Source organism: Bacillus rossius, chromosome 10 (genome assembly GCF_032445375.1).
Source record: "Bacillus rossius redtenbacheri isolate Brsri chromosome 10, Brsri_v3, whole genome shotgun sequence".
NCBI classification, from domain to species: domain Eukaryota; kingdom Metazoa; phylum Arthropoda; class Insecta; order Phasmatodea; family Bacillidae; genus Bacillus; species Bacillus rossius.
The window spans coordinates 35,859,860-35,881,572 of record NC_086337.1 but is presented as its reverse complement, the minus strand read 5'-3'; the positions used below and the strand labels follow the sequence as shown (position 1 = coordinate 35,881,572).

Sequence of the window (21,713 nt, the reverse complement as noted above, 5' to 3'; positions counted from 1 at the left end):
ACGTCTGAAGATAAGTAGATTTAGTGAGAAATTAGGACTGGTTTTCTGCAACATAATACATGCATATTTTTTTTAATAAGTAACAATTAATCTGCGACTACAATTAAAATTATTCAAAATAAGCTAAATTACTTTTACGTCTACAATTAGTTAGATCAAAAAAACATTTTTTTTCATAACTCAAAACTCATTTTATCCGTGTATTAAAGTCTACGTGAAACAAATTTTACTCGAATGGCATACTGTATTAGCTCAAAAATTACACTTGCCACTCGGTCGCACTCTCTCGATCTCGTCGCTCCACGTCGCACAACTCTCAAGGGGGTCTCGCTCACCCTCCTTGCCAATGTCGCACTTCCCTTCACTCTCGGAACTCGCCCGGAACTGTCGCGAAACCCGCCATTGGGACTCGCGGAACTGTCACGGAACTCGTCGCGGGACTCCCGCGGAGGTCAGCGTCACTGCTTAAGTAAACGGGGCACCCTTCTCGAACCGACGAGAGTGGTTGTGACATGACGCGTCTTCCTGGGCCGACCCGATGCCCGAAACATTCGAGAAAGGCGGTGCCCATTCACGCCACTCCACGTGGCGGCCAGCGGAATTCCCAAGGCCACTCAGCGATAGCTTTGAATATATATACTGTATAGAAGTCGCGAGTGGATAGGATTTACTCTACGTTTTTCAGAAGCGTATGATGAGCAGCTTGGGAACTTCACCGCTGCAGTGCGCTGCCGTAATGCCCTGTATCGTCTTAGTTGTTATTTACACGTTAGAGCGCAGCACTGTCGCCCGCTGTCATTCCCTGCACCCCCTATCTATCATTCACTGCAGCTCAAGGTCGTTCAACAGGAGGGGGAAGGGGTGTTTGAAGAGTTTGACACTTGTCCGCTAGGGACCACCAAAAGTGGATGCCCTAGAGATGGTGGCGTATTAGAAATTTTAACCTGGGCTGGCGACTTCTATACAGTATATATATTCAAAGGCAATAGATAAGAGCGCTGAGCAAGGACGATTCTTGGGGACTTGACGAAGGGTACCCTTGTAATCCGGTCAGGCACGTGTGGCATGCCCTACCTCAGTGGACGGCACATGACACGGCGCGCGATGCCATTGGCCGTGCAGGGCCGCCGGCTTGCTTCGACCAGACAGAGGCCAGTAACCAAGAAGTCATTAGTGATCCTGCCCACAAAAGACTAATATATGGATTTAAGGGGCCTAGTCTGGGGTGTATCTGCTTGCAGTGCAGTGTCTCCTCTAAGCGCAAGGCTCTTAACTGGCGCACAATCTTCTCGTCACGCACAGGACCACTATGAGATTTGAGCAGTAACTATGGCGTTACATTGCGGAGAAATGAAGATAAAAAATTGCACTGCAGGTCCCTTGAGATCTTTCAAGAAACTTCACCGAGCACTTCATTCATTCAAAAAATTTTTCCTGAAAACACGCTTCATAGTCATTTTCACCCTCTTAAAATTACGGTTCAGAACAACAAAAAAACAAACAAACAAAAATAGAACTACTCCTCTACTCTCAGTATATTCTTAAATGCTTTTCTTTAAAACCCTTTGAGGCACACAGAAATATATTAAAAATAAATTAGAATCTTATTGTGTAACTTTTTAAGGAAAAAATTAGAGCAGCCAACGTCGCTTGTTCTTGCTAGGATCACCAGATAGCAGCACAAGGCTTACTCACGCGCGGTATTTCGGCAATAACACTGGAACATTGCAAATAGTAACATATCTATAAAGTGGTATCATAGAAATACCACTATGAAACAAAGGGTTTTAACGGACCCCGCCCGGACGTCTCGAGGCAGTCTCCCGGAGCTCGGCGCACCTGGAAGAAGAAGCAGCCGGCGGGCTGGGCCTCGGCGCTCAGCAGCACCATGCCGGCACGAAGCCCCGGCACGGCACGGCTCAGGGCCAGCGACGCGCTCTGGCCCGCGCGCACCACCCGGCACGGCGCCTTGTTGCGGTGGATGGACTGCACCTCCACCGGCAGGAACTGCCCGTCGTCCAAGGGACCTGCGCAGGGTAGGCGTGCCATGGTTTTTATTTTTCAAAAATACTTTATTAAATGAGGACAGATTACAGAGGCCGTGGCCAAGGAAAACATACAATATTAATACTAACAAGAATAAGAACGACAATAACATATAAAAATAATATACACAAACCGTGCGTGGCACCTACAAACTAGCAATACCAAACTATAAAGTTCCTTCTTGCCAAATGAAAAGCATAATCAAGAACAGGAAAAATACACAAGCAAAAAACACACTGTACAAGGACATAAACACCAGGGGGAAAAATAGAGTAAAAAAAAAAACCCAAACAAAGCGAATTTATTTACAATGATTTAGAATACAAAAATTACAAGGAACATACAACAAAACAATTCCTTTACTACTATCCGTAGTCTGTGTGTTATCACCTCTCATGACCTTCCTGTTTAAAAGATGTAAATTCCTAATAGTACATCAATTCAAACAGTCTCTCAAAAAACAAACACCATAATTCTAGAACAAGGCACTGTTTGCAGAAAAACTCGAAAATTTTCAATACACTTGTAAATCAATAAAATGTTCTGGCATTGATCAAAAGTTCTTAATCACTTTACTATAGCAAATGATTTCATCATTTGTGTGATGTTTTAGTAAGAGTGCAGTTTAAGCTACACTTCATATTTGAAAACAGACTTATGTATTTTGCCCAATAAAAACCAAAATATTAAATCAATGAATGGCATTGGCATCAGTTCACATAAAATTATAAAAAAAAAATTAAGAAAATAAATTGCAAATTTGTATTTTTTGCAACCTAGCAGGAATTTACTTATACTGCCAACATTAGTTTTAAAAATTCCTGCCCATTACATCACTCACCATGGACTCATTAAATGTAGATACGGACGATACGGTTCAATGAGATTTTAACTCTTTACTGTGTTGTTCGACTATCTTGATTGCATGAAAAATTGCTTGATTGCGGCATGCAACGTTTGTTGAAGGGGTGTTTTCCTACCCTGCGATGCATGTCTATAGTTGCTATAGTTGTCATTTAATGCAGTTCTTTGTAAAATCAGTACCTCAAATTGCTGCATGATTTGTTTCTTCATAGAAACACATATTTACATATTGTGTAATAATTTTCTGTGTTGGTAATATTTCCTTCCAGCAACTTTGACTTTGACCCAGAAAGTGTAGCAGATTCCAGTTCCCGAAACGTCGCTTGTTTCTGTTTTAGAAAACTATTGTGTTTGTTTAGTTTTTTGTTTTGTCGTGTCTTTGTCTCGTTTTGACTGTTGTGCTGAATTTTTTTAGGTTCAATTTTTTTGTGCTGTCATCATTTGTGTATTTTTTTTTTCGTTCTTTTCTGTTTTTGGAAAACTATTTGTTTGTTTCGTATTTTAGTTTTGCTGTGTTTCTGTCTCGTCTCAACTGTTGTGCTGAATTATTTGGGTTCAGTATTTTTGTGCTGTCATCATTTGTGGTTTTTTTTTTCGTTTTTGTTAGTCCATTTTCTATGTTTTTCTTTGTTTGTTGACCATATTCCTGTTGTGGAATATTGTGTGGTCTTTATATCCTGACAGCAGCAATTTTTTTGCTTAATTTGTGTTTTTGTCATTTGTGTCTTATGTAGTTTTCTTCTACAGACATACATGAGCATAGCAATGGCGTATGTCCATTAGCCTACATCAAGTCATGCACTCCCATTGCACAAATCTTTCAAAGACAACATCCTAATGCTTTCGACAAATTAAGTGTAAAATTAGCTGCACAGGTGTTCAGACATTTGGTTTACGCAGCATTAATGGCACATTAAGTAACGGCTGAATGTACAAATGTTAAAGAAACAATAGTTACAGCGGAGTTTGTCTGCAAGATGAATAATTTGTTCGAAAATTTAAACAGTAAATAAACAACTGAGCCAAATCCCCAAAGAAAACCACTTTCAGAGTCTAATCCGTAGCCAAAAAAATTAATAATAATCATGTCGCTGAAGTGGATTGCAGGCTGGTAAATTGCAAACAAGAAAAAAATCACCTCCAACATTTAACAACTTTCAATTAACAATAACTAGTGTTCTATTGTTGTGGGAAGATCTGAAAGAAGAGGGCATACATTTCCTCTTGACGTCAAGGCTACAACAGGATCCACTTGAAAACCTATTTTCTGTTATTCGCCAGAGATGTGGTCATGGTTCAAATCCATCTGTCCAGCAATTTAGAATAAATTTGCAGCACATGTCCGTCAGACTGTGGATCCCACCTTCTTCAGCCAATTGCGAGCCTGATGAAGACGAAAATTTAATTCTACCAGAAGATGTAAAAATAGCTTTGACAACTAGTGACTGATGACATGAACATGGAGTTTCGTGGTGTATGTCAAGGTAATTACTTTGCATATTATTTTTGTGTGGTAAATTATTTATTTGAGAGCTAAAATCAAATAAAATCATCAATAATGACTGTGTTCTGCATTTCAAGTCAGCATCTTCCCCCCGACAATGCAAGACGGTTCTGATAGTAGGTATATAAAATTGTTGTAATGGAATTTAACTGTACATTCTTATATGAATAAAAATAATAAATACTTTTGCGTCTCCAGATACCAAGGAGGAAGCATTGCGCATTTGGCTTACAGTCAAATGTTTGATATGATTGGTTCTTGACACCAACACTAGATTTGTAAGGCGCCTTAGGCGCTAATTGAAAAATCTATAAATCATGCTTATGTATCACTGTATCGTGTGAGTAATTACCTATATATTCAGATGTCTTGTAATTTTTTAACTGAGCACTTCTTTTGCTGATATCCCAACTATGCAATTTGAATATGAGTCGCCTCTAGGTTACTATCAGAATTACAAAAAAATTCAATATCTCCCCTTTTTTATTAGCGTACCGGTACTTCAGTAGTAGTGCAGATCTTATTTTCGAATAGCCATAATAGTTCTAATTTCAACTAAGCATCTACCTATTGCCAGTAAATTTCATGTTTAGGTTATGTGATATTATCGGGCCAGTGATTTTAAATATTGGTGTATGGTATTTGAATAGTAATATTCATGATTATAAAAAGGTCACATTAAAATTAGGCCTATATTGAATTTCGATAAACTGAAAACACATCGGTAACATAATAAAAAAAGACTGGCATTTATTATATTTCCTAAATGATGCATTGAAATCTTACGTGTTATATTGTCTATTTAAGTAATAATAGGGTGATACCACGTACAATCCTTTGCTACGAAAATTTATTTAAAAAGACAGTTAATATGACTTCAGTCTGCTTTTGTTTACATTGGTTATTATTGGCTAGACCTACGTCAATAATAAACTGTTAAAATAATTGTCCGTGTACCTACAGGGTCAAGTACAAGTTTTAAATTTTCATTGCTCAATCGTAAACTAACCTTAAGTGGTTGCACAGTTACAATTATTGAATAACCGTTACTGTTTATATTACAATTATGCATCAGTTGTCGAGATGTGATGTAAAGTTTTTTAAATTAATAATAATAAAAATAGATAACATCATAAGGTAAGCTGCGTTTAAGCTGAATCAGAGAAGTTTATATTACAAAAAAAAATTAAATTGCCTTTATGAAAATTGACATTTACTTTCACCGGGCATCAACTGCAATACGTGGTGTGAATTTAAAATAATGAATTGGTGTGATACTTGATGGACTAATTAAGAAAAGATTCTATCAATGTGTCGAGAGTCCAGGTTCTTGGTAAGCAGGCTGGTTGGCAAATCTCATCCCCAGCCGACCAGGTTACTAAGCTACTGCCTGCTGTCTGAGAAGCGGAGCGGAGCTATATGCCAACTGCCCAAGGTATTCATTGGCAATCATTGGCTGAAGGCGTCGAACGTAACTTGGAGGATTGAGATAGGGCTGGTATTGCCCGGCCAAGGCAGCAGTATGCCGCGATAAAATAAACTCGTCATTGTGAAGAAGTAAACTTCCAAACAAATTCATTATTTTTTTTAGGTTTTATTCCTTAATGTACAAAGCCTATATTAAGTAAGTTTTTAATGCCTCATACATAGAGCCAAGATTTTATGGTGTTATGAAAAAGGACTTTTCGTCATTAAGAATTGTGGATTTCGTCTTTATCGTCATAAAAAATTAAAACACATGTAATAACATGTACACACCTAGCAGAGCTGCCTTGATCAAATGCTTCAATAATTTGTGGTTAGAGACTTAAAATATGCACATTAAACAATACTATGTTGAGAGTACATAAAAAATTAACAACTAAAATATTCAGTATTCTTATGCAGGTAAGTACTGTTCCTGAGTTCAGGAGAGAGTCTAAATTAACTAAAATAGAAACTACAGTTAAACTTTTGTTCTATAAATGCAATATAATTAAGCTCAGGAAAAAGCCACCATTGTCAGCAGTTCAGCATTCTCTGGTTTTAGAGATCTTCTTCTGTCACTTACAACTACAGAATACTTAGAAAAAGATCTTTCTGAGTCCACATTCGTTGCAGGTATCCATATTAACTTTAAAGCAGCAGCTGCAAATTCAGGATAATCCGATTTCATTTTACATAGTATGTCCACCATGTCTATGTAGTTCACATGCGGTTTCATCTGCTCTTGGGAAACCAGGTTTTGGAGTGTGATGTAGCCTGTCGCTACAAAGGTCTTCTGCACCTTGCAAAGGAAAGGTAGGTTCCCAATATGTTTCTGGAATTCTTTTTCCTCCACACGAATGTTTCCTACATTTTGAGGATTCATTAGAGCGCTGATTCCCAGAAATAGTTGACGAGATGGATCAGTGTTCACCAGATCAATCAGTTTTATAAGACTGAGTTTAGCTGTGTTCTTGAACTGCTCTTTAAGGGCTGCAGAGTTGACAGTTTTCATTTCAGCCAAAATGTCTTCAACATTTTCAGGAAATATTCCCTTAGCCAAGACATCAAGAGTAGTTTGCAGTTTACTCAATTTTGTGCACAACTGATGAGCAGTAGGATACTTTGTTCCTTCAAGAAAATTAATTAGCTCTACAAATGTGTTACAGTTTTGAGCCACAAATGTAAGCGTGGCCTCAAGACATTGTAACTCTTCCTTCTGGAGTCCCTTGATATATTTAACACCAGAGTTATCTTCGCTAAGCTGCTCAAAGAATTCCACAATGTCGTGCAGATGGAGTGCGAGGTATGATACAGATTCAAACCATGTGTTCCGACGTGTAACAACTGGCATGGGGAATAACTTGACCAGAGCCTTGTTTTCTCCATGTTTCTGGAGAAGAAATTGAAGGTATGCATGCCTCCTCTTTCTGGTGTTAAGAAAGGCCATCTTTACCTTACAAACGAAGAGGTTCAGTTCTTCCAAGTTGTTTTGCCAGATCTGCCCAACAATGTTTACTTTATGGGCCCAACATTGTATGTGGTACATGTGGTCACCAAATACACCTTCAAGGGTGCCAGCAGATTTTGTCATGTACCTGGCACTATCTGTAACATACGCAATTATGTTTTCTTCCTTGACTTCATATTTGGAGCATACATTAATCACTGCCCGAGAACAACAAACAGCATTTGCTGCATCAAGGACACAAGAAGCCCCTAAGATAAATCTTGCTCAGCACCTGGTTTCAGAATTTTAAACAAGATGTTGAAAACACAATTATTACTCTTGTCAGTGGTTTCATCTGCGAGTATGACCACATCTTGCCCCAAGATCTGCTGCTTGATTTCCACTTCTTTTTTCTCTCTAAGTAGGGGAATGTACTTTTTCCTCATCCAATCCGCTGTTGGAAGATCACCAGCACCACTTACATGCTTCTGCATCCATGCAGTCAGCTTGCTGTTGTCAAGTTTCTCAAGAGGAATACCTGCAGCTACAAAGGCTTCAACAGTTTCGAGAACAAAATCTTCCTTTTGTTTTTTTGCGCATATTTGCGCCACTCCTGCTTCTGGGATAGACAGCTGTCGTTTCAAAGTGCATGGGGATCGTTTACCTTTTACATGTTTGTCGCTAATTATGTGCTTGTTTACCGTGTCCTTACGTTCATGCTCCAAACGGCAATTACAATATTTACAGAAAAGTATTTTTCCGTCACTGACATATAATCCCTCATTCTTAAACTCGTCAGCACGTGATGCCGCAGTAGCTTTATTTTTCGGCATGATTAAGAAATTTAGCTTTCATTTATGCACGTAATTTGTAAACAAAGCCCGGAGGTACCAAAAACTAGTATTTACTGAAGTTGTAGCGAAAAAATAAACCGCGGGAAGACTACTTTTTACAGGCGAGAGAGCCATATTCTCAACCCGAAGTAAAAGGTTAGGTTATGTCAGGTCAGTGAAATAAATATTTTTATTTATTTTCCGGGAGGGTTGGGTAGGTAAGCGTTATTTAAAATATTTAATGACCGTAAAATAAATAAATCCTTGCAATATGGTACTTTTTCATTAGCGATCGGAAAACTTTGATTATGTTACGATTTTGGCTCTCTCGCCTGTGAAGTGTGAAATGAAAATGAAGGCTTCACGGTAAACTGCTTATTCAACAAGCACACAAAATTGCGTTACAGTTAAATTTCATAAAATATCAAGTGATCATTAAATATCAATGTTCGCTTTTATTTTATTTTCATACGCATTTATTTAATAAATGCAGTTTTTGTTCACGTGTATTTTTCAAAGGATACAGCAAACAAGGCGCTGAGATTTTTCACGTTGTTGTGTTTGTTAACTTGTTAATTTTAGTTTACGATCGTCAGTTGTAAATATTGCGTGATCTCTAGTGGCTAGATGCGTTTAAAAACCCTAACCTAACTCCGATAACGATCTTTTTTTTGTTCGTGAAATCGTCAATTTTTGTGATATCTTGTAATTTTTTAAGATGAATAATTAACGCATTAAATAACCACCACACTGAAGTTGGATGACGACCATTTCTTCTACAAACAGATACGGAATTTTTGTCAATCAACCAATAGTCGGTAGTTAACGATTTAAATCAATATTGAGGTGTTTATTTGTGGTTAGAAAACATTTCGCATTTTTCGCGGTTTGGGATGAATTTCGCGTGAAAATTCGCGATTTCGCATAAAACCATATAATCTTGGCTCTACTCATACAATATAATACGGCAGAAAAAAATAATGCGTCACACAGTGATTTTAAGGTTTGGCAGGTGATTTGGTACAAAGTTCGTTATGGAACGATATTTCTTTCCAGATTACACTAGAAATGTAATAAAAGTATGCGAAACGTGCATTAAGTATCAAATATCAAAAAGACGTTTACTAATTGTTGATGGATATAGACGTTTGCTCAGAATAGTCTCGTATGTTTTCGAGTTTCGCGCGCGCTCGCACTTGCACGATGGTATCGCGTTACAAAAACTCACGAAATATGCTTTTTTAGCAAAGTTCCTAAGAAATTGTAATGAAATTGTACTTAATTTGTTTGTATAGACAATTTAATTAGTATATTTGTTTTAATAAAACCATTTATAATTTAATGGTAAATTACACCATTACTCTATGCTTGTCCATAGCATATCTGTGGAAATTTTAATATTTTGCTCTCTAGACTAAATATTTTTTGTAATTAAATATTTTATGTTTAAAACAAGCGCAGTCCGACGTAAAAAAACCTAAAAGTTTATTAAGAACAATTTAGCTGGCAAAAAAAAATTACATGAACCAGACTGAAAAGGACTCTCATTTTACATTGGTTTATATAATTATTCTTTTGAGTCCTAATACGAAACTTTAAAAGAATATCTACGAATATCAAGAGCTATATTGAAGAGTATCCAAGTATTTTGAATTACTGCAAACTTCCAGATTATTGATAGCTTCTAGTGATATTGGACTTGTGCATGTTGTTCCGTTGGTGGAATCATCGTATGAAATACTGGGACTAATACAATTTTGAAGGTATTTTTCATTGTGCATGTGCGAGAGCGAATGGAACCTGAAAACATACAAGGCAATTAAAAGGAAATATTTATGTTTATCAAATATTTAGTAAACTTCGATTTGATATTTGATCCTTGATGCACATTTTGTTTTCTTGCATTACATAGTTAGAGTAATCAGGAATACATAATAATTTGATAACAAAAATTGTAGAAACTAAAACTTTTCATAGACCTTAAAAACACTTTTTCATGTATTATTTTTTTACTGCCGTATTAAAGTTTTTAAGGTCGTAACAACTGAACCATTGGCGGCTATGTATATTAAGAAATATAAACTAAAAATTTCGTGCAGTTTGGTTAATTACTTTCTTCACAATGACGAGTTCACTTTTCCAGTGTGTACGGCGGCTTAGCAAGCGGCAAGCAAGGTCTGAATCCTCCACGTGACGTCAGCAGCGCGCGATGTTGGAGGGGGGGAAATGAGCGATAAGCTGGAAGAGACCCGATATCCTGCGGTTCCCTACACTTGCCGTCACACATACACACACAAACATGAAGGATAAGCATTTTGGAAAGAAAAGGATAGCGATAAAGTGTTGTAGTTGTCCTACTCGCCGCAGCGCGCGCCACTGCCTCGCACTCCCGCAAGCCCTGCCATCTCGTGGCTGTTAGGCCAACTACTTGAATAGCGCTCCAAAAACACGAAAGTATTTCTCCATTAGGAAGCGACTTCTATCCATATACATATTCAATGGTAAGACTGTGATTTTGGCGCCGAATACATGCGTAAATCACATATAAGCCTTTCCTTTATTATTTTTATGCCAGTGAGAATAAACCTGCAACCTAAATGTGTGTCTGGACATTTTTATCACTGTGCTTAATTTTCCAGAATTAAATTAGATTATACCTATATTTAAAGATAATATTCCGAAATTTTTAAAAATATTTTGCACCAAAAAATACACGTGATTTATTATTGGGGGGGGGGGGGGGGGTGTTTGTCTTAAACCTCACCACAAATCACTAGGGGGGAGGGGGGGTTAAAAATTTGAAAAAAAAAAAAAATCACGTGATTAATGGACGACCCCAATCAAAAGTGTTTACATTTATAGGGTTTTGACATATAACGGCACTCTGAGCAACAATTATATTTATTTTCATATGGTTTATTTATCATCAAGACACATGGGCTGCGCAAGCCCAGTATTAAATATAAATACAACTTATAACTCCTAAATTACTATAAAATAAGCATTGCATTGTAATTGTAGGTATTAAAAAATTAAATTATGATGTTCTTAAATTTTAGTTTACATTGCTACAAAGACTCAAGTTTTCTTCGTTATTCAAACTACATATATATATTAGAATATTAATATATTTTATACTCACTTTTTACTGCACAGTAATAGTAGATTTAAAATAAAAATTGAACAAAAACACAATTTAAACACTGTATACACACATTCGATACACATATGCACAGCACAGGACTGAAGACGCGTACTGGAATGACGACTTAAAAAATATACTCCCTTTCCAAACATTCCTATAGAAGTTTTCATTTCAAAAAATTATTTTGAAAATCGATCCACAATTGACGGAGAAATTGATGAACATACATATAAATAAATAATAGTTTAAAAAACTAAAAAAACAAACATTATTTTATAGAGAATCCAACTAAAATATTGAAAATAAATGTTAATAAAGTTTTTAATTTGAATTAATAATAGTGTAAATAAGAAAAAAATGTATTTCATTGTTAAAAAAAAACAAAGCGTGGGGTGCTTTTTAAGATATCTGTTAATAAAATATTTACAACTACATATTGACACCATGCACCCCACGCTTTTTTTACTAGGTAAGGTTAAGTTAGGTTAGGTTAGGTTAGGTTAGGTTAGGTTAGGTTAGGTTAGGTTAGGTTAGGTTAGGTTAGGTTAGGTAAGGTAAGGTAAGGTAAGGTAAGGTAAGGTAAGGTACGGTACGGTCAGGTCAGCTGCATAATTAAAAACAATATTTTATTTCATAATTTAAATAGTTTCCTAACATTTTCCATATAATTATTACAGCTCCTTAACCTAACCAAACTTTCACTTTATATTAGGTATTTGTTTAATTTTTCAGAAAAAGGTACATGATGAGGAAAAAATTTTTTTAGTGGGATTCTATCATTCTTACTATTCAAATTCAATATCCGTATACGCGAATAATTTGGTATCCATTATCAATTCGACCTAAAAAACTGATATTCGCACAGGCAAATCCAACTGGACTTGACAGCTTTACACAGTATTTCATGGATTCTAATTAGTTGGATAATTATACTGCAGTTGCGTAGTAACACCCTCTGAAGAGAATACCACTCAAGAAAACGTCTCACATAAGTTTAAAAAATTTAGTAGATGATAATAAACAAATAATTGTTTCCTTTTAATAAGTCTAAATTTCTAAATAACTTGAGAATTTTCTTAACAGGGCTTTACTCTATTAAATCATTTTTGACATTCGTACACTACAGTACAACCCGGTTATAACATTCCTGTTTGTAACATTTTCCCGCCTATAACACCATAATTTCATGGTCCCGTCATTTCTTCATTTATCACAATGCTTTAATTTCCCGCCTGTAAAAATATTAAAATTTCTACATTCCCGCCTTTAACGTTCAAATTTGCTTTGATAACTGCCACAATTTTCAGTATCCCTTCCTTCAAAAACATAATTTAGAGCGAAACCATAGCTAGAAAATACAGCACGCATATACAAACATCAGATGTTTACATTTGTGTAGTTCACCAAAGACGTGGTACACACGCACTCCACAACTTGCACCGGATCGACTATCAATATGGCGTCCTGTTTGCGCTTGTTAGCCTATGACTTGTTCCGTTATACTTATGATGCACATTTTGTGCACTGGTACATGGTCGGAAACAGTGCTACTGTATTCTATGGTGCTGGTTTTTGTTTCAAATTTTTAGCACCTTGAGATGGTTAAATGTTCTATGGATATATTCACGGCTTTTGTTTGTGGTTAACCTTTACCGTAATTTTTTTTTCCACTTACTTATTGTAGTCACTGTCGTATTTAATTAAAATACGCCGTATTGAAATTTTATTCAGGTTATTGTACGGCTATGATGGCCGATAAATATAAGCGAAAATCATATTCTGTAGCTGAAAAAATTCAGTTTATTAACCAAGTGAACAGGAACCCCAACAAAACGCGTGTTGCGATTGCAAAAGAGTTGAATATTTCTGTTTCGACTCTGAACTGTATGATACAAAACATTTTTTTCTTTAGCATATTATTAGGTATTATCTATAAATAAAATTAACCAATTGTTCACTCTATTGCTGTACTTAGAGTATTACTCCTGTACTTTGTGTTGTTTTACCTATACTCTTTAATTTAATCAATCCACGCGTAATTTATACAAAGTGAAGATGTAATTTTATGATTTCCTGCTTATAACATTGTTTCAAGTTGGTCCCTTGGAGAATGTTATAACAGGGTTGTACTGTAACTGAAAATAAAATAATTACACAGGCCTAATAAAGTAATGAAGGCTCCATACCTTTTTCACTAACCCATCAACTACAGACACATTCCAGACCAAACAAAAGAGAAAGTTCTGCAGGCAGTAAGTACTACAGCCTCTACTGTGGTCTCCTTCCTGACTTTTAACTTTCAAGGTGATGTAAAACGGCCTACTTTCACCTTCGTTATACCACAACAAAATACACAAAGGAAAAACTACTCACCAATAACCAAATTTGAGCCTTCGGTGACAACACCTTTCGTCAGCAATCCACCAACCACCGTACCGATCTCATGTACCCTGAATGTCTCATCTACTTGGAATTCACAGAGTTCCTGCGAACAATTCAAGACCACATAATCAAATAAAAAACCTCACTAATTTGCCACAATTTATTAAAATTTATTACAATATATTCTAAACCAATCAAGGTTCAATTGCCAGCAAATCAACAAGTTACAATTTTCATATTTTTGAACACTGAAAGTCTCTTAACCCAATTATGGCTAAATATTACATATAAACTTAGCCTTAACTTTGAAAACTTCATGAACAATTTAAACGTTATGTATTCAAACATCAAGTACAATATTAGTTTTTATTTTTCATAAAATAAATTTAACTAAGTAGGCACTTCTGAGAAATTTTCTTTGAAAGCAATACCTGTAAGTTATAGAACTGACCCCAGTAAGCAGTAACATAATTTCAAACAATGTTAAAAAAATAGTACCGTATTTACCCGCATATGGATTGCAGATTTTATGCCAATTTTTGTTTAATACAATGTACGTGTATGAATGCTGACATGCAATCTAGATGCTGTGGATATGTTAATTCCACATTGTGGTAAAATACATTTTAACATGTTTTTTGGAGGTTAGTTTTTATGGATTAATTTTGTTTACTTACAACTTAGATTATGGTTGGAAAAACTATGTGCGATAGTTCATGATGAGACTTAACTTTTGGTGACGTATTTTTCATTTTCAGACGAAAATGAAACTGAAACTGAAAATTCTGTCTGCTGTTGATCAGGGAGGCAAAAAAGTCTACCTCGCCAAAAGATTTAGGAGGGCTTGCACAGTCGTGGCTCGAGGCAAAGTAAAGTATTTCTCCATTTGATTAACCTCTGAAGTTTTTGTTTCGATTTTACTTAACTGACTTTGATTCCCTTAGCATCCCGAATTCTTCTCTATTAACTATACAGCTACTTATTTTTGTAGTACACATCACTTGTTAGTTTTGGATTCACCAAATTATAAAGAAACCTCACTACAACAAACACCCCCAGAAATCAGTCCCTTCAAGTTAGCTATACCGAGGTTTTACTGTAATAGTATGTGTTGATTGCAGTACCAGTGGTGGTATTGGGGTACCGGGACTTGTCATCGGAAAAGGAGGTATCGGAACAGCCCTGGATTCAATTTTTTTTTTTTTTACTAAATCGGTGCGGGTTACCTGGATATCCGAGTTAGTTGGGGCTGACTTGAGGAGGGTATTGCTCCAGGATTCAGGCACACACCTGCTCCATGCGCTCTCGCTCCTTCAGGTTGACCCCCGGAGGCAGGACGTGCAGGAACTTGGTCAGGAGATCCAGGCCCTCCCCGCTCACGCTCGACACGCAGAATATCGGCACAATGTTCTCAGACAGCTGGTTCGAGCCGGCAGTGATGACATCGTCCTCGTTGGTCACCAGCAGAGGAACCTAACCCGCAGTACCGCATACCACAACTATTATCCCGAAATACCAATTCCATCCATTAAAGCCGTTCCACTAAATAAACTCTATCCTGGTTATGCTTGAATTGGCTCATGCACAGAAGGAAATTTATTTTTTCTAAATGTCCTTTTTTAACAGCATAAACAACATGCGTTTACTAACTTGGGTCTTACCTTGACATTAGGTGCCCTTAGTCTACTGAGTCATCCTAACATTTGCCTGGTTAGCTGACTTTATATGTGCATAAAAATTATTTTTAATTTTTATTTAAGTGGGAAATATTTAGGTAAAAGTATCAAAAACATGATTAGAAATTAGCTTTGTATTCGAAAAACTAAAACTAACACGGTTGGCCAGTCAAATTTGAATTATTTACCTTAAAATGGTGTCACAATTGCAAGTCGACATTGGAAGTGAAAGAAATTATGTTTACAAGTGAGGAGAAAAGTTACGTTCATGTTGCATTTATGAATTAAAGTTATTGCATTGAAATGAGATTACAATATTTTCCCCGCAAGTACAGAAATCTAACTTTGGTTAGTACAGTGTTAAGGATAAATATAGGTTGTGATCTAACCTTCAAATAATTTACAGTGCAAGGCGAGGTGCATGAACATTGTAAGCTTACTAACCAGAAACTACGGCAATTGTGCCAAGTATCACGGGCTATATGTGAATCTATTTTATATCCAAACTATTGACAGTTCTTACGACCTACCATTCTAAATATGATTAAATTTCTTATATGGTACGATTACTCCTTACAGCCTGAGAATAGGCAGATCTGATTCCAGGTAGAATAGGTGGTATCTAAGCACTGAAGAATCAACATGCCTAACCCTAGAACAATACATTTAATATAAAATGCAACAAAAGGTATTCACGTAACATTATATTACTTCTGTGATAAAAATGTTCTTCCTGAACATAAGTTAGTATTTCTTGTACTTTTTTTTTAAACTATGAGTGTAGCAATCAACAGCAACATTATAAGAAATGAAAGCATTGGTATAAATAATACAGCAAACTATCACAACCAAAATTACAACAACTACCAGGGTTGACATACGACAAATACAATTACTGACACAAACAACCAAAATTCTCACCGGTATTTTTGTTGGTGGAGCACTATAAATAAAGTTCCTAGATTAAAATTTTATACATAGAGAACCATTTCAACAAAGCTGTGCACAGTGCTCAGAAATGGTGCAGGTGACGCAGTTTGCCGTCGTGACGAGAAGTTTTTCCAACCAAGCTCTTTTCAACTCCAATTGCTTTCGAAAATCCATGTTTCTTCTCATGGATTTCCCGCCACCCAAAAATAAAAATTTACCGCTAATTTAAGGTTTCTCATGGATATCCCATCACCAAAAATAAAAATTCACCGCTAATTCAAGGTTTCACATGGATATCCCACCACCAAAAATAAAAATTTACCGCTAATTTAAGGTTTCTCATGGATATCCCACCACCCAAAAAATAAAAATTCACTGCTAATTTAAGGTTTCTCATGGATATCCCACCACTAAAAACAAATATTTACCGCTAATTAAAGGTTTCTCATACCACCAAAAATAAAAATTTTCCGCTAATTTAAGGTTTCTCATGGATATCCCACCACCAAAAATAAAAATTCACCACTATTTAAGGTTTCTAATGGATATCCCACCACCCAAAAAATAAAAATTCACTGCTAATTTAAGGTTTCTCGTGGATATCCCACCACCAAAAATAAAAATTTTCCGCTAATTTAAGGTTTCATGGATATCCCACCACCAAAAATAAAAATTTACCGCTAATTTAAGGTTTCTCATGGATTTCCCCCCACCCAAAAAAAAAATTTACCGCTATTTAAGGTTTCTAATGGATATCCCACTACCCAAAAAATAAAAATTCACTGCAAATTTAAGGTTTCTCATGGATATCCCACCACCAAAAATAAAAATTTACCGCTAATTTAAGGTTTCTAATGGATATCCCACCATCAAAAATAAAAATTTACCGCTAATTTAAGGTTTCTCATGGATATTCCACCACCCAAAAAATAAAAATTCACTGTTAATTTAAGGTTTATCATGGATATCCCACCACCAAAAACAAAAATTTACCGCTAATTTAAGGTTTATCATACCACCAAAAATAAAAATTTACTGCTAATTTAAGGTTTCTCATGGATATACCACCATCAAAAATAAAAATTTACCGCTAATTTAAGGTTTCTAATGGATATCCCACCATCAAAAATAAAAATTTACCGCTAATTTAAGGTTTCTCATGGATATCCCACCACCCAAAAAATAAAAATTCACTGTTAATTTAAGGTTTATCATGGATATCCCACCACCAAAAACAAAAATTTACCGCTAATTTAAGGTTTCTCATACCACCAAAAATAAAAATTTACTGCTAATTTAAGGTTTCTCATGGATATCCCACCATCAAAAATAAAAATTTACCGCTAATTTAAGGTTTTTCATGGATATCCCACCACCCAAAAAATAAAAATTCACTGCTAATTCAAGGTTTCACACGTATTTCACGGCTAATCCGCGGCTGGGTCGACTCACCTTGCGGCAGCCCACAGACTTGAGCACGGCGTCCAGCGCGGCCAAGGTGGCGGCCGGCGGCGCCAGGTCCGTCTTGCTGACGACGACGGAGAAGGGCACGTCCAGGGCCAGCGCCAGCGCCAGGTGCTCGCGCGTCGTCCCCACCACGCCCGCGCTGCTGCTCGCCACCAGCACCACGTGGTGCGGGGAGTAGCCCGTCAGGCCCAGCACCGTGGTGCGCAGGTACTTGCGGTGGCCCGCCAGATCGATGAAGGTCACCAGCTTGGTGGAGCTCTCGCAGATCTCCTCGGCCGTCACCAGCGAGCTGTAGTTCACCACCTGGCCCTGCACACGCGCGCACACACACACAAGGGTTTACAAACTACTGATTTGCTGTGAAGCATCTGTACGTAATGTAAATAATAAATGTCATATATTAGTGACGAGTCAAATTCCAAATACCTTGAAACACAAAGAGAACCTCAAATCTTGACATCAAGAATCAGGAATTAAATATTTCATGAGAAAAAGCACACAAAATTAACATTCAATTTTAAATTTTAATTTTTAAATTAAAAAAAAAAACACTTCCAAATGTTTAGGATCAAAAAATTTCATTTTGCTTAAAATATTACCTAAAGAGCTAAACATAAATACTCCCAGACCATTGTAGCTGGTGTTTGACACAACATTTATTTGACAGTTTCTGTAGGGATAAATAATGAAGTCCTTGTCAACTACAAAGATGATACTGCTTGAATTTCTGAATTTCTCTTCCTGAAATATTTTTCACTGAATATCAAACCTTACCAAAACTAAAGAGTGATTGGTATTTGAGGATATGATTAGTTGTAATGCAGTCCCTTGAGTGCTCTCAAGACTCTGTAAATGGTTTTCATGCCTAAAAAAATTACTATCAAAACACACATTTTGACAATTTTCACTCTTTTAAAAATACAGTTTAAAAACGAAATACGGAAACATAACTGCTATCCGACTTAAGCATATTCTGAAATGCTTATCGTAAACAGAAACCCACTTGGATATCTTGAACAGTTTTCAAAATTGTGTGGATATTTTTGAAGTGAAACTTCTAATGCGACGTCCAACAAGGTTGCGTTAAACGTCCAACGCTCCTGGAGAAAGGGGGGAATAGAAAGAGACAGAGCGAGAGCGAATGCGTGGCACTCTTAACGGATGCGCGAGCGTTAGCAACGAGCAGCGTCGACAATGTTCCAACGCAAGAGGGGAGAGAGAGAAAGAGAGATACACAAAAGGTAGAAAGTAGTAGGAGAGAGAAAGAGAGTGAGTCGGTAGATCCCGAGCACACGCGCGTGGTATATTCTTGCTATGCATCGTAAGCAATGTTAATAAAGTTTTGTCTTAAATGAAACAATTTATGATTTCACTAAAAAAATCATTTTTCTACCCCCTTTCCTATTTTCATTTCCACATTACGAAGTTTCACTTCTTCCGCGCGGAGGGACTCCACGCACTACTTTTTTTTTTCCTGAGTTCTCACGCCGTACGTGCGGCCGGCCAGGCGGGGGTCTAGCGAGGTTCTGTTGCCCCGCTCACCTGGCTGTCGAAGCCCAGGATCTCGTGGGAGATGGAGGAGGTGCGGCCCGACTGCACCTCGTGAAGGTGCCGGAACATGTTGAGGCGGGCGCGACCCCGGCCGTTGTCCAGCTGGCCCTGGGTCAGCACCCCGAGCAGGGTGGACTTGCCCGCGTCGACGCCCCCCATCACCGCCACCCGCACCTCGATGCTGTGCTGGTCGTCGGGAACCTGCGACCGAGCACCAGCTCGTGCAGTTGGCAGCCTGCTCCCCTCTCCAACTAAGATGGTGATGTTTCATTACATTAATCTGGCTCGTACCACGGCAAGATTATCGAACGTCAAAACAGTTTCAACCGGAAATACAAAAAAAAAAATAACATCCAGTACTACGGTTTTTAGAACAAGTTGTAATTAGGGCTGTACGGGATAGGTAATTTTGGTTCGGGAAAAATTCGGGCGGGAAGCTATGATTTCCCTCGGGAAACGGGACGGGAACGGGAATTATTTAAAAGTGCAATATGTATCCAAGCAAATTTATTTATTTCAAAAATGGGCTATCAAAACCATATCATTTTAACTTTTAAAAGCCATAGTATTAAAATAAAAATTTTGAAAAATAAACAATACTATGAAATGCCTCCATTTTCGTGTATGAACACCAGTTCCTCTGTATGTTCTGAGGAAAGGGACATACGCTTGTGGGATACAATGTTCCCAGCAGAAGAAAACACACGTTCACTTGCTGTTTCTGTTGCAGGGATGCCTAAATACTGCATTGCAACTTTACACACGTTAGGGAACGCATCTTTTCCTTTTTCTCTCCACCACTTTAGGGGATCATCACTTCTTTGTACAACAGGCATACTGAAATAGCAATCAGTTTCTGATGACATGATCTGGTTACTTGATTCGCTCTCAGCAAGTTCGTCAAAAACACTCCAGAGAGAAGTAGAACTCTGTGCCAACTCACTGGTACCTGCAGTTGTTACTGAAAGAAAAAGAAACACCACATTCTTACACAATGCTATAGTGGCTTTTGTATAAATAAAATAACTAGGCCTACAGATAAATAAAACAATACCTGGTTGTGCTGTTGCCTGTGTGATTTCTTTTACTTTTTTATCCAGGTGGTTACGTGCCAAAAGTTTTTCTTCCGTTGGAATTACAACAGCCTTAAACCTCGGGTCTACTAACATTGCAGTATAGTATGGCTCTTTTCGATCGTAGCATGGAAATCGTGCTTGGAGAGCCAGAAGTACCTCATTTGCAAACTCCCATCCCTGTTTTGCATTGGTGTTGATGTAGGCCTTCAGACAATTTTTTAGAGAAAAAATGACCGGAATGACCATTGATGCTGATGGTGAACGTTCACCACAAAGTTGGGTTGTAGCATCATACAATGGTTGCAATATATTAATGTAAGAGTCAATAAGGTTCCATTCACTCAACTGCAGATTGTCCATGTTCAGTGTTGGTAAGTGACGAGAAAGAGGTATCTTGTTGTCAAACAATCTCTTCAGCATTAAAAACTCTCAATTCCATCTTGTCTGACAGTCTTGAATCAAGTTTAGTACCGGCAGATCTAGTTCTTCTTGAATTCGATGCAACTGTTCAGTTGCTCGCGCACTGTGTTTGTATCGTCCAACAGTCGAACGTGACTTTTTCAGTACCTCTTTGATCTCACATGTTACTTTAACAGCATCTTGCAATACAAGCTACAGTGTATGTGCAAAGCACTGCAGCTGCGTAAGCTTAAGTTTGCATAGTGAAAGTCTCAACTTAAGGTTTCGTCCATTATCACTCACAATGTACATGTCCACTTTGTCCCCTGCATTTTCTAAGTCCCATTCATTGAAGCACTCTACTAGTTTCTCATTAATTGCTTCACCAGTGTGTCCACCAGGAAAGCTGTAACACCCTAAACAGTACTTCTTCATGTCGAAATCTTCAATAAAATGACATGTCAGCGACATGAATGCTTCGTTGCTAGCAGATGTCCACAAATCACAAGTGAATGATAAAGAAGCAATTTTGGATAAACTTATTGCATTGGCAATATGTTCAGACATTTTTGCCTTTGTTTTGTTGTACAGTTCAGGTATTACTCTTCTTGAAAAAGTGTTACGAGATGGCACTGAATAAAGTGGTTGAGCTATTTTAAGGACTTTTTGAAATTTATGATTTTCCACTGTACTGTATGGCAACATAGCATCAGCTATCCATTCCCCAATACAGTTCGTCAGTGAAATGGCCCTTTCATGTGTTGAAGGCCATTTGTAAGCTTCGTCTAAGCGAAGTTGCTTCTTTGTTGGTTCTAAAGTTTTTTCCCCAATATTTCCGCCTTTCCGTGATGCTTCTATCTGTTCAAGTTCTTTTTTCAAATTTGGATGTTGCATCAGATGTCGAAGCAACCCAGATGTGCTACCAA

At 37.3% G+C, this 21,713-nt stretch overlaps 1 protein-coding gene across 3 annotated transcripts in view; it reads right to left on the bottom strand.

Annotated features, from left to right (window-relative positions):
- LOC134535948 (GTP-binding protein 2) overlaps positions 1-21,713 on the bottom strand; it is a 50,958-nt gene that overhangs the window by 8,643 nt on the left and 20,602 nt on the right. For all 3 annotated transcript variants that reach the window (XM_063375368.1, XM_063375370.1, XM_063375369.1), the window contains exons 4-8: positions 19,304-19,513; positions 17,747-18,070; positions 14,979-15,161; positions 13,680-13,791; positions 1,840-2,027 (exon numbers count right to left, since the gene is read on the bottom strand). In XM_063375368.1, the coding sequence (XP_063231438.1) occupies positions 1,840-2,027; positions 13,680-13,791; positions 14,979-15,161; positions 17,747-18,070; positions 19,304-19,513 (1,017 nt within the window). The remainder of the gene's footprint in view (positions 1-1,839; positions 2,028-13,679; positions 13,792-14,978; positions 15,162-17,746; positions 18,071-19,303; positions 19,514-21,713) is intronic.